This window comes from Conger conger, chromosome 8 (genome assembly GCF_963514075.1).
Source record: "Conger conger chromosome 8, fConCon1.1, whole genome shotgun sequence".
Lineage (NCBI taxonomy): Eukaryota > Metazoa > Chordata > Actinopteri > Anguilliformes > Congridae > Conger > Conger conger.
In genome coordinates, this window is record NC_083767.1 from 4,008,233 (window position 1) to 4,018,232 (window position 10,000).

The window sequence follows — 10,000 nt, forward strand, 5'->3', positions numbered from 1 at the left end:
GTCTCTGAGGGTCTCTGTGAGTCTCTGAGGGTCTCTGAGGGTCTCTGTGGGTCTCTGGGGGTCTCTGTGAGTCTCTGTGAGTCTCTGAGGGTCTCTGTGGGTCTCTGTGAGTCTCTGTGAGTCTCTGAGGGTCTCTGAGGGTCTCTGGGGGTCTCTGGGGGGTCTCTGGGGGTCTCTGAGGGTTTCTGTGAGTCTCTGAGGGTCTCTGTGGGTCTCTGTGAGTCTCTGAGGGTCTCTGAGGGTCTCTGTGAGTCTCTGAGGGTCTCTGTGGGTCTCTGTGAGTCTCTGAGGGTCTCTGAGGGTCTCTGTGAGTCTCTGGGGGTCTCTGTGGGTCTCTGTGAGTCTCTGTGAGTCTCTGAGGGTCTCTGTGAGTCTCTGAGGGTCTCTGTGAGTCTCTGTGAGTCTCTGAGGGTCTCTGAGGGTCTCTGAGGGGCTCTGGGGGGCTCTGAGGGTGCCCCTTGCTCTGGGGGTGTCTGAGGGTCTCACTGAGAACAGCTTTATTATTCTGCGGTCTGATGCTTCCACAGAGAGGGGCAGTTTTATTCTGCAAGAATTTGCTCCTGGGTGAATTCCCTGTTTATTCTGAGACCCCCACCCTCGCCCCCCCCCCTCTCTGTCCCAGTGCCAGAACCTGCATGACTCGGAGCACCTGACCTGGCTGATCGTGAACCACGTGGAGGACCTGATCACGCTATCCCATGAGCCTCCGGTGCAGGACTTCATCAGCGCCGTCCACCGCAACTCCGCGGCCAGCGGGCTGTTCATCCAGGCCATCCAGTCCCGCTGCGAGAACCTGTCCACCGTGAGTCCCCTGCTCCCCTCGCATCTACACCCGGGCAGACCACACACTCAGAGATACCATTATAGCAATCTCACACTGTCCAAGTCTAACCGTGTCAAACTGTCGCACACAAACACCGGACCAGACGCTCAAGAGATCGTGAGAACAGTGTCACACTCCAAACAATGCCAAACGCTATGTGTCAAAACTCCTAACAGTTCTGTGGTTTGATGCTTCTGTTCTTTTGCCTACTGGGGTTTGTCCCCTTTTCAGCACTTAAGTGATATATTTAACTAATTGATTGGCTGAAGACTCCAAACGCGTCGTTTCCGCCTTGTTGCCAAATGTATTTATTTTTGCTTTTCATGTTTTCCCCATCTGTCTACAGTGGAATGCTCTTTGTGTCATAAGGTAATGTAGGAAGATAAAGATGATTATTATTATTATTTGTGTTTTTCCTCTGCCTCAGCCCACCACGCTGAAGAAGACCCTGCAGTGTCTGGAGGGGATCCACCTCAGCCAGTCGGGGGCGCTGCTGATCCTGTACGTGGACAAGCTGATCAGCACGCCCTTCCGCGTGCTCGCCCGCATGGTCGACACCCTGGCCTGCCGCAGGGTCGAGATGCTGCTGGCGGAGACGCTGCAGGTAGGGGGCGCTGTTCTGCACTCACAACTCAGGGCTGCCCAGCCCTGTTCCTGGAGATCTACCGTCCTGTACGTTTTCACTCCAACCCTAACACAGCACACCCCATTGAACAGCTAGAGCAGGGCTGCCCAACCCTGTTCCTGGAGATCTGACCATCCTGTAGGTTTTCACTCCAACCCTAACAAAGCACACCTCACTCAACAGCTAGAGCAGGGCTGCCCAACCCTGTTCCTGGAGATCTACCGCCCTGTAGGTTTTCACTCTAACCCTAATAAAGCACACCTCATTCAACAGCTAGAGCAGGGCTGCCCAACCCTGTTCCTGGAGATCTACCGTCCTGTAGGGTTTCACTCCAACCCTAACACAGCAAACCTTATTCAACTGCTAAGGATCTCCTTGAGCTGCTAATTGGTAGAATTGGGTGTGCCTACAGGATAGTAGATCTCCAGGAACAGGGTTGGGCAGCACTCTTACAACAATCTCCAGGCACCTTGGCTATTGCTTGGGCCCTGTGTGTTTCTGTGTGTTTTAATGTCCTGTTCTCTGAAACAGAACAGCATAGCCCAGCTACCCCTGGATGAGCTGGACAGGATTCAGGAGTACCTCCAGACCAGTGGCTTAGCTCAGAGGTACGTCAAATTAACCGAGCAATCTGTTCAAACACATGTTGTGTACCTATCACAAAATAACTTTATCCATCATTTTTTTGTTTGTTTGTTGTCTGTTTTTGAGCACTTGCAGGGATCTCATCCATAGCTGTTCACCGACTTCAGGAAATAAGCTAAAATCTATTCCTCACTGAGCATTATGGGGATTTTTTATTTGATGAATATAAATTTGGTTCATTTCCTTAACCCCGGGCTTGGTTGACAGCCACGTTTGTGCTTTTTGGACTAATGAGGCCACCGTCGGCTCGTCCTGCAGGCACCAGAGACTCTTCTCCCTGCTGGACCGCTTCAGGGCCACCGTAGCCGAGGACTCGAACGCCCCGCCCCCTCCTGTGACCTCACACCCCCTGGACGGGGCTCCGCCCCCTGCCCTAGAGAGCATCACTGCAGACAAGGTGCGCAACACAGGCTGAGATAGATCGACCTCTGGGGTAATGAGCCTCGTTTACTGTGTCACTGCTGCCATCTGGTGGCTAGCTAACAAAATGCTGGTCGTCTGCAACGCAAAACATATTTTTAAAATGGGAATTTGTGGAAGGAACTTTACATGCTTCCAACATGGTAATGAGTTAAAGTGAATGATTACTGGAAAAATATGAAGCTGTGTATGTGTATGTGAGTATGTGAGTATATGTGTGTATATGTGTGTGTGTATCTGTGTGACAGGACTGGTACCTGAGTGTGTGCGTGTGTGCGTGCGTGTGTGTGTGCGTGTGTGCGTGCGTGTGTGCGTGCGTGTGTGCGTGCGTGTGTGTGTGCGTGTGTGTGCGTGTGTGCGTGTGTGCGTGCGTGCGTGCGCGCGTGTGCGCGTGCGCGCGTGTGCGCGTGCGTGTGTGTGTGCGTGCGTGCGTGTGTGTGTGCGTGTGTGCGTGTGTGTGTGCGTGTGTGCGTGTGCGTGTGCGTGTGCGCGTGCGCGAGTGAGTGTGAGTGTGAGTGTGAGTGTAATGGTGTGTACCTGTGTGACAGGACTGGTACGTTGCGCTGGTGAGGTCACAGTGCTGTCAGACCACAGACTCCGCCCTCCTGGAGTCCACTGAGCTGCTGACCAAAGTGCCGCAGGACGACCTGTCCTCCATCATGGCCTGCAAGGTACAGATACACTACAGTGGTGCCAACACTATGCTAAACCCATGCTACAGTGCTAAAGTAGCCCTGAATAGTGGAACATTGAACAATATAGAAAGTATATAGTTCTGATGTAAAATGCAGAGTACATATATCGGAGAACTTGCTGCTTTGTTTCAGAGAAATCGCTGTGCTGACGTGTTTCTCTCAGTGGTCTTGTCCAATTTGAAGTAAATATTTTTCTCCTGCCCCATGTGACCTGCTCCCCTCTCAGGAGTTTAACGTGAACCTGCTGGCCCCCTGTTTGAGTATGGGGGTGCAGCGTCTGTCCCGGGACCAGGGTGACGTGCTCCTGCTGGCCGCCCTGCAGGTTACCATGGAGAGGCTGTCCGTCACGGTGGGGGGGCTCCCTGCCCCGCACCAGGCCTTCCCCCCGCCCCCCGGCACCCCCCCCGCCAACTCCTACTGGGAGAAACTCAACCACGTCTACGGTGAGTCCCAACTGTAAAATTAAAGCATTGCCGAATGTTCAACCTAGAACTTTCCAATCGCATTCTGTATTTGTAGCTCACACATTAGGGTTAAATATGTGTTCTGGACCGCCGCGTGTGCTAAGTGCCTGGGGGTAGTGAGAGGCATGTGATTCTGCTGAGGGTGTTTACCCTGCTGCTCTGTGCGGGTTTGTTCCAGGAGAGCCGGGTTTCTACCCCACGGTGCTGAGCCTCTGCAGGGCCCTGAATCAGTACCTCCTGTCCCTGCCCAAGCTGCCCGCCCCCCTGCACATCCACGCCGACACCGTGCCCCTGGTCTGCAGCTTCACCAGGCTGGTCCTGGAGGTGAGCGACCTGCTACAGGAGAGTGTGTGTGTGTGTGTGTGTGTGTGTGTGTGAGAGTGAGAGTGAGAGTGAGAGTGAGAGTGAGAGTGAGAGCTCAGGACACTAATGTCGAATTAGGCTTAAGGCCAGTTCATTGTCTCTCGCTTAACTGAAATCGCAGAACGTTTGTGAATGTTCTGTTGTCACCCGACGTAGTCCGTGGTCATTGTCCTATAAACTCCAGTCGCCCAGAGAATGAGCTCAATGTCGCCGCGACCACTGACATCCATAGCACATCATCAGTCGCAGCAATGCTGTCTGTTGACTATAAACTTGCTTTTACTGGCACGGTGGATAGGATAATATCCTGACTGACGACACTGAACCACAGTGAGCAGTAATTCCCACGTGTCTCTCCCAGCTGATGAGCAGTAGACTCAGTAATGCCCACGTGTCTCTCTCCCCAGCTGACAGGCAGTAGACTCAGTAATGCCCACGTGTCTCTCTCCCCAGCTGACAGGCAGTAGACTCAGTAATGCCCACGTGTCTCTCTCCCCAGCTGACGGGCAGTAGACTCAGTAATGCCCATGTCTCTCTCCCCAGCTGACGGGCAGTAGACTCAGTAATGCCCATGTTTCTCTCCCCAGCTGACGGGCAGTAGACTCAGTAATGCCCATGTCTCTCTCCCCAGCTGACGGGCAGTAGACTCAGTAATGCCCACGTGTCTCTCTCCCCAGCTGACGGGCAGTAGACTCAGTAATGCCCATGTCTCTCTCCCCAGCTGACGGGCAGTAGACTCAGTAATGCCCATGTCTCTCTCCCCAGCTGACGGGCAGTAGACTCAGTAATGCCCATGTCTCTCTCCCCAGCTGGTGTCGTGGCGCGTGCTGCAGGACCAGGTGCCCCTGAGCGTGGACCTGCTGACGGCCCTGTCCTGCTGCTGCCTGGCCCTGCAGCAGCCCCCCGTCTGGAGCCTGCTGGCCTCGGCCGCCAGCGTCTCCCAGGCCTGCTCCACCATCCGCTGCGTCCGGCTGCTCATACAAGCAGGTCCGCCCAGCCGCAGAGCCCCAGCCACACTGAGCCCCAGTCACACTGAGCCCCAGTCACACTGAGCCCCAGCCACACCACACTGAGCCCCAACCCCAGCCACACTGAGCCCCAGCCACACCACACTGAGCCCCAGCCACACCACACTGAGCCCCAGCCACACTGATCCCCAGCCACACCACACTGAGCCCCAGCCACACTGATCCCCAGCCACACCACACTGAGCCCCAGCCACACCAAACTGAGCCCCAGCCACACTGAGCCCCAGCCACACTGATCCCCAGCCACACCACACTGAGCCCCAGCCACGCCACACTGATCCCCAGCCACACTGAGCCCCAGCCACGCCACACTGAGCCCCAGCTACACTGAGCCCCAGCCACACTGAGCCCCAGCCACACTGCATCCCAGCCACACCACACTGAGTCACAGTCACGCCTGATGAGAAGACATGCCACTGCACTCTATCTAATGTGTATCTAAAGTGTATCTCTAACAAAGTTTGCTGTGAAACCTATCTGGGTCCATTTAATCTGGGGAGTGGCTCTCCAGTCTGATAATGTGTGTGTGTGTGTGTGTGTGTGTGTGTGTGTTCAGTGGCTGTAGAGCCAGGAGAGGAGCTCCTCAGGCCGGAGAGGAGGAGGACGTCCTCAGAGAGAGCTGCAGAGCAGGACCAGGTGGACTCGGCCTCCACAGACAGTGAGTCCCCCTCTGACACACCTTCAGAACCAGGAGCTGCTTTTACCTGGGCAGCCTGCTGTCTGCTTCAGCTCTGTCTGTCATTTAATCTCTATCTGATGTGTGTGTGTGCCTGTATGAGTGTGTATGTGTGCCTGTATGAGTGTGTGTGTGTGTGTGCCTGTATGTATATGTGTGTGTATTTGTTACCTGTGTGTGTGTGTGTGTGTGTGTGTGTACCTGTCTGTCTTTGTGTGTGTGTGCCTATGTGTGTGTGCTTGTGTGTGTGTGTGCATGTGTGTGCCCGTGTGTGTGCATGTTTGTCTGATTTAACCTCTCTCTGATTGTGTGTGTGTGTTCAGACGTGTGCGCGCAGAAGGCCTGCTCCATCATGGCGGAGCTGGTGGAGGCCCTGCAGAGCACCCTGTCTCTGGGACACCCCCGAAACAGCCGGATCCCCGCCTTCCTCACCCCCACCCTCCGCAACATCACCATCAGCCTGGCACGCCTGCCCCTGGTCAACAGCTACACCCGGGTCCCGCCACTGGTGAGGAAACCGCCAAAAACCTGCTATCCTATCACACACCAGAGTCCCAATCCAGTCATCCTATCACACACAGTGGAGTGCCTCCACTGTTCAAAATCTAGAACAGGGATCATCAACTCCGGCCCTCCAATCCAAATACAGCCCTGGTAATTAGTGCTACTGATTGGCCAGGCTGTCTTCACACCTGACTCCCAGGTAAAGGGAGGGTGAACACACCTGACTCCCAGGCAAAGGGAAGGTGTTCTCTGTCCTTGAGGTCCATGGGTTGAACTAATATTCAGTACATCAGTTTCTCCAATCACAGTTGTGCAGTGTTTTTTTAAGAATAATTGTGTCATGAATGGATTGAATCAAATCGTTGTGAGGTCAGAGATTTACACCCCCAGTGTTGCTGCTCTTGCCAGGTCTGGAAGCTGGGCTGGTCCCCCAGGCCAGGCGGAGAGCTGGGCACGGCGCTCCCAGAGATACCCGTGGAATTCCTGCAGGAGAAGGACGTCTTCCGGGAGTTTCTGTACCGCTTCAACACTCTGGGTGAGAGAACGGGAAAAGAGCTGTTTCATATATGAGCGCTGTTCTCATTATTTCTCCATCCATTCTTCTGAGGATTCCTGCCCACATGGACATAACTCAACCTACAGGCCAATGGAGGATTGGCATCACCGCCTCACCACTGTTTGAGGGTTTTTCTCCCCACAAAGGAGTTGTTTACCTCATGTGCTGTCTGGGGGCTCAGAGCTGGCATTTCCCCTCTTTTCTTCCCTTCTGTTACTCTGTAAAGCGTCTTTGTGACCTCTGTGAAAAGCGCTACACACATGAAACTGAACTGAATTGAATGGAAGAGTAGTGCTGTATGGTCATTTTGGTTGAGGATGAGCTGGCCCTGACATCCCTGTAGAGTCAGTAATACACTCAGAGTTTATAGGTGGTCACACAGTATTGAGTGTGGGTTTGTGTGGTGCAGGGTGGAGCAGGGTGGAGCAGCTGCACACAGTATTGAGTGTGGGTTTGTGTGGAGCAGGGTGGTGCATGGTGGTGCAGCCACACACAGTATTGAGTGTGGGTTTGTGTGGTGCAGGGTGGAGCAGCCGCACACAGTATTGAGTGTGGGTTTGTGTGGAGCAGGGTGGTGCATGGTGGTGCAGCCACACACAGTATTGAGTGTGGGTTTGTGTGGTGCAGGGTGGTGCGGCCGCACACAGTATTGAGTGTGGGTTTGTGTGGAGCAGGGTGGTGCATGGTGGTGCAGCCACACACAGTATTGAGTGTGGGTTTGTGTGGTGCAGGGTGGAGCAGCCGCACACAGTATTGAGTGTGGGTTTGTGTGGAGCAGGGTGGTGCATGGTGGTGCAGCCACACACAGTATTGAGTGTGGGTTTGTGTGGTGCAGGGTGGAGCAGCCGCACACAGTATTGAGTGTGGGTTTGTGTGGTGCAGGGTGGAGCAGGGTGGAGCAGCACACAGTATTGAGTGTGGGTTTGTGTCGTGCAGCCGCACACAGTATTGAGTGTGGGTTTGTGTGGTGCAGGGTGGAGCTGAGTGTGGGTTTGTGTGGTGCAGGGTGGAGCTGAGTGTGGGTTTGTGTGGTGCAGGGTGGAGCAGGGTGGAGCAGTGGTATTGAGTGTGGGTTTGTGTGGTGCAGGGGGGAGCTGAGTGTGGGTTTGTGTGGTGCAGGGTGGAGCAGGGTGGAGCAGTGGTATTGAGTGTGGGTTTGTGTGGTGCAGGGTGGAGCAGCCGCACACAGTTTGAGGAGACCTGGGCCACGCTGCTGGGGGTGCTGGTCACTCAGCCCATCGCCATGGACCAGGAGGAGGAGAGCCACCAGGAGGTGGGACACAGCCGGTCACATGGCTCACATCTTCACATTACGCTCAGGAGTAACTCTGTGTCCGCTCAACACACGTTTGGACTACAGTAATGGAGGATGGGGCAGGTCAAATTCGTAGAGTCACGCAAAGTAGCATGCATTTTGTTTGCCCATACCTGCCATATTGATCATCTGAGACGAATGTAATTTTGGTTCCGGAGATTTCATATAAGGCCATTTCATCAGCATGCAAAATCTCATAAAAATCTGTGACGATGCGGTCCAGAAGTGTATTGAGTTCACATGGACTTACGCTTAAACACACGCACACACTGAACACACACACACACCATTTATGGTGTGAGATCACAGACATGTGATTAGAATGTTCTTCACTGAGCATTCTGATGCTGCTGATGTAACAATCGCTGCTGCTAACTGAAAGCGACAGGGTTCTAGAACACTGACTACAAAAACATTCCAAAAAGACCAAAGGATTATGTAACCTGCTCAAGAATGCAATGGTAGCAATAACTGGGAATAAAACCTGCAACCCCTTGAGTGTAAACTGTTGCCTGGCCACTGTAGTGCACTGCTTTCCTTGCCACAACTTGAACCTGATATTTAACATTTAAACTGCTGTCAAACGACAAGACTTGACAGAAGCCAATAAACAGCAGGAAGCCTTGATGATGAGTGGGGACACTGAGTCTGTGGGCCTGTGAGGTGAGGTCGCTGAGCGCGAGCGTGTGGGTGTTGCAGGAGGACCTGGAGAGGACGCAGATCAACGTGCTCGCGGTCCAGGCCATCACGTCGCTCGTGCTGAGCTCCATGACGCTGCCCATGGCGGGAAACCCCGCCGTCAGCTGCCCTGAGCAGCAGCCCCGCAACAAGACCCTGAAAGCCCTGGACACCCGGTAACCCCACCCAGCCCGCTGCTCTGCGGGGACGTACGCTTGAGACCTTTGATATAGTGGGGACCTATGATTCAGTGGGAACCTACACTTTAGTGGGCACACCAGCATTAGTGGGGACCAGCACTTATGTTTTAGTGGAGATACAGGCTTTAATGAGGACATCAGCATTAGTTGGGGACCTAGGCGTTACGTCTAACCCGTGCTCTGTGCTGCTCTCTGAGGTTCGGGAGGAAGCTGAGCGTGATCAGAGGCACAGTGGAGTGGGAGATCCAGGCCATGGTGTCCAAGAGGGACAATGTCCCCACACACTTCCCCTACCAGGCCTGGGACCCCGTGCCTGCCCTCTCTGCCTCTTCCATAGGTGGGTGGGCGTGTGTGTGTGCGTGTGCGTGTGCGTGTGCGTGTGCGTGTGTATATGTGTTTGTTTGTGTTTTTGTTTCTGTGTAAGTACTGTGGATGTGTTTGTTGTGTTCGTAAAAGTACTGATGGCGTGTGTGTGTGTGTGTGTGTGTGTGTGTGTGTGTGTGTGTGTGTGTGTGTGTGTGCTTGTGAATGGTGCCGTGTGTGTTTGTGTGAGAACTGATGAGCTGTGCCTGTCAATCCCTCAAGTCTGTCTGCTTGCTTTTCAGGAACCCTGATCAGCCATGAGAAACTCCTCCTTCAGATCAACACAGAGCGTGAGATGGGGAACATGGACTACAAACTGGGCCAGGTAGGACCCTTCCAGCACAGCTGGTTTTGATTTGCTTAACCACCTTTCTGAACGCTTTATTCTAATCTCCAGCCAATCGAATCATGGAATGAAGGCATGTGACTTGGGGTCTCCGTGGTAATTTCAGGATCGGCTTTACAGTTCAGCATCTTGACCTGTGGTGTGAAAGGGTCTTTGTTCTGAGATTGGATTGAGACCAGCTGTCGTCTGTGTGGTTTGCGGTGTGCTGTTCTGGGGCTTAACCCTCGAACCGGCCACCCAGGGTGGCAGCCGTGTGTGGGTGGAGGGGCTTTGGCTCAGCGGTCAGCAGTGAAGCCTTC

At 53.9% G+C, this 10,000-nt stretch overlaps 1 protein-coding gene across 3 annotated transcripts in view; it reads left to right on the forward strand.

Moving 5' to 3' along the window:
• Positions 1 to 10,000, forward strand: part of LOC133134846 (huntingtin-like) — a 49,822-nt gene that overhangs the window by 31,319 nt on the left and 8,503 nt on the right. For all 3 annotated transcript variants that reach the window (XM_061251335.1, XM_061251336.1, XM_061251337.1), the window contains 15 exons: positions 623 to 802; positions 1,251 to 1,427; positions 1,980 to 2,056; positions 2,352 to 2,490; positions 3,062 to 3,184; positions 3,435 to 3,651; positions 3,851 to 3,996; positions 4,845 to 5,022; positions 5,620 to 5,721; positions 6,063 to 6,247; positions 6,652 to 6,778; positions 7,969 to 8,072; positions 8,814 to 8,968; positions 9,190 to 9,329; positions 9,598 to 9,680. In XM_061251335.1, the coding sequence (XP_061107319.1) occupies positions 623 to 802; positions 1,251 to 1,427; positions 1,980 to 2,056; positions 2,352 to 2,490; positions 3,062 to 3,184; positions 3,435 to 3,651; positions 3,851 to 3,996; positions 4,845 to 5,022; positions 5,620 to 5,721; positions 6,063 to 6,247; positions 6,652 to 6,778; positions 7,969 to 8,072; positions 8,814 to 8,968; positions 9,190 to 9,329; positions 9,598 to 9,680 (2,133 nt within the window). The remainder of the gene's footprint in view (positions 1 to 622; positions 803 to 1,250; positions 1,428 to 1,979; positions 2,057 to 2,351; positions 2,491 to 3,061; positions 3,185 to 3,434; positions 3,652 to 3,850; positions 3,997 to 4,844; positions 5,023 to 5,619; positions 5,722 to 6,062; positions 6,248 to 6,651; positions 6,779 to 7,968; positions 8,073 to 8,813; positions 8,969 to 9,189; positions 9,330 to 9,597; positions 9,681 to 10,000) is intronic.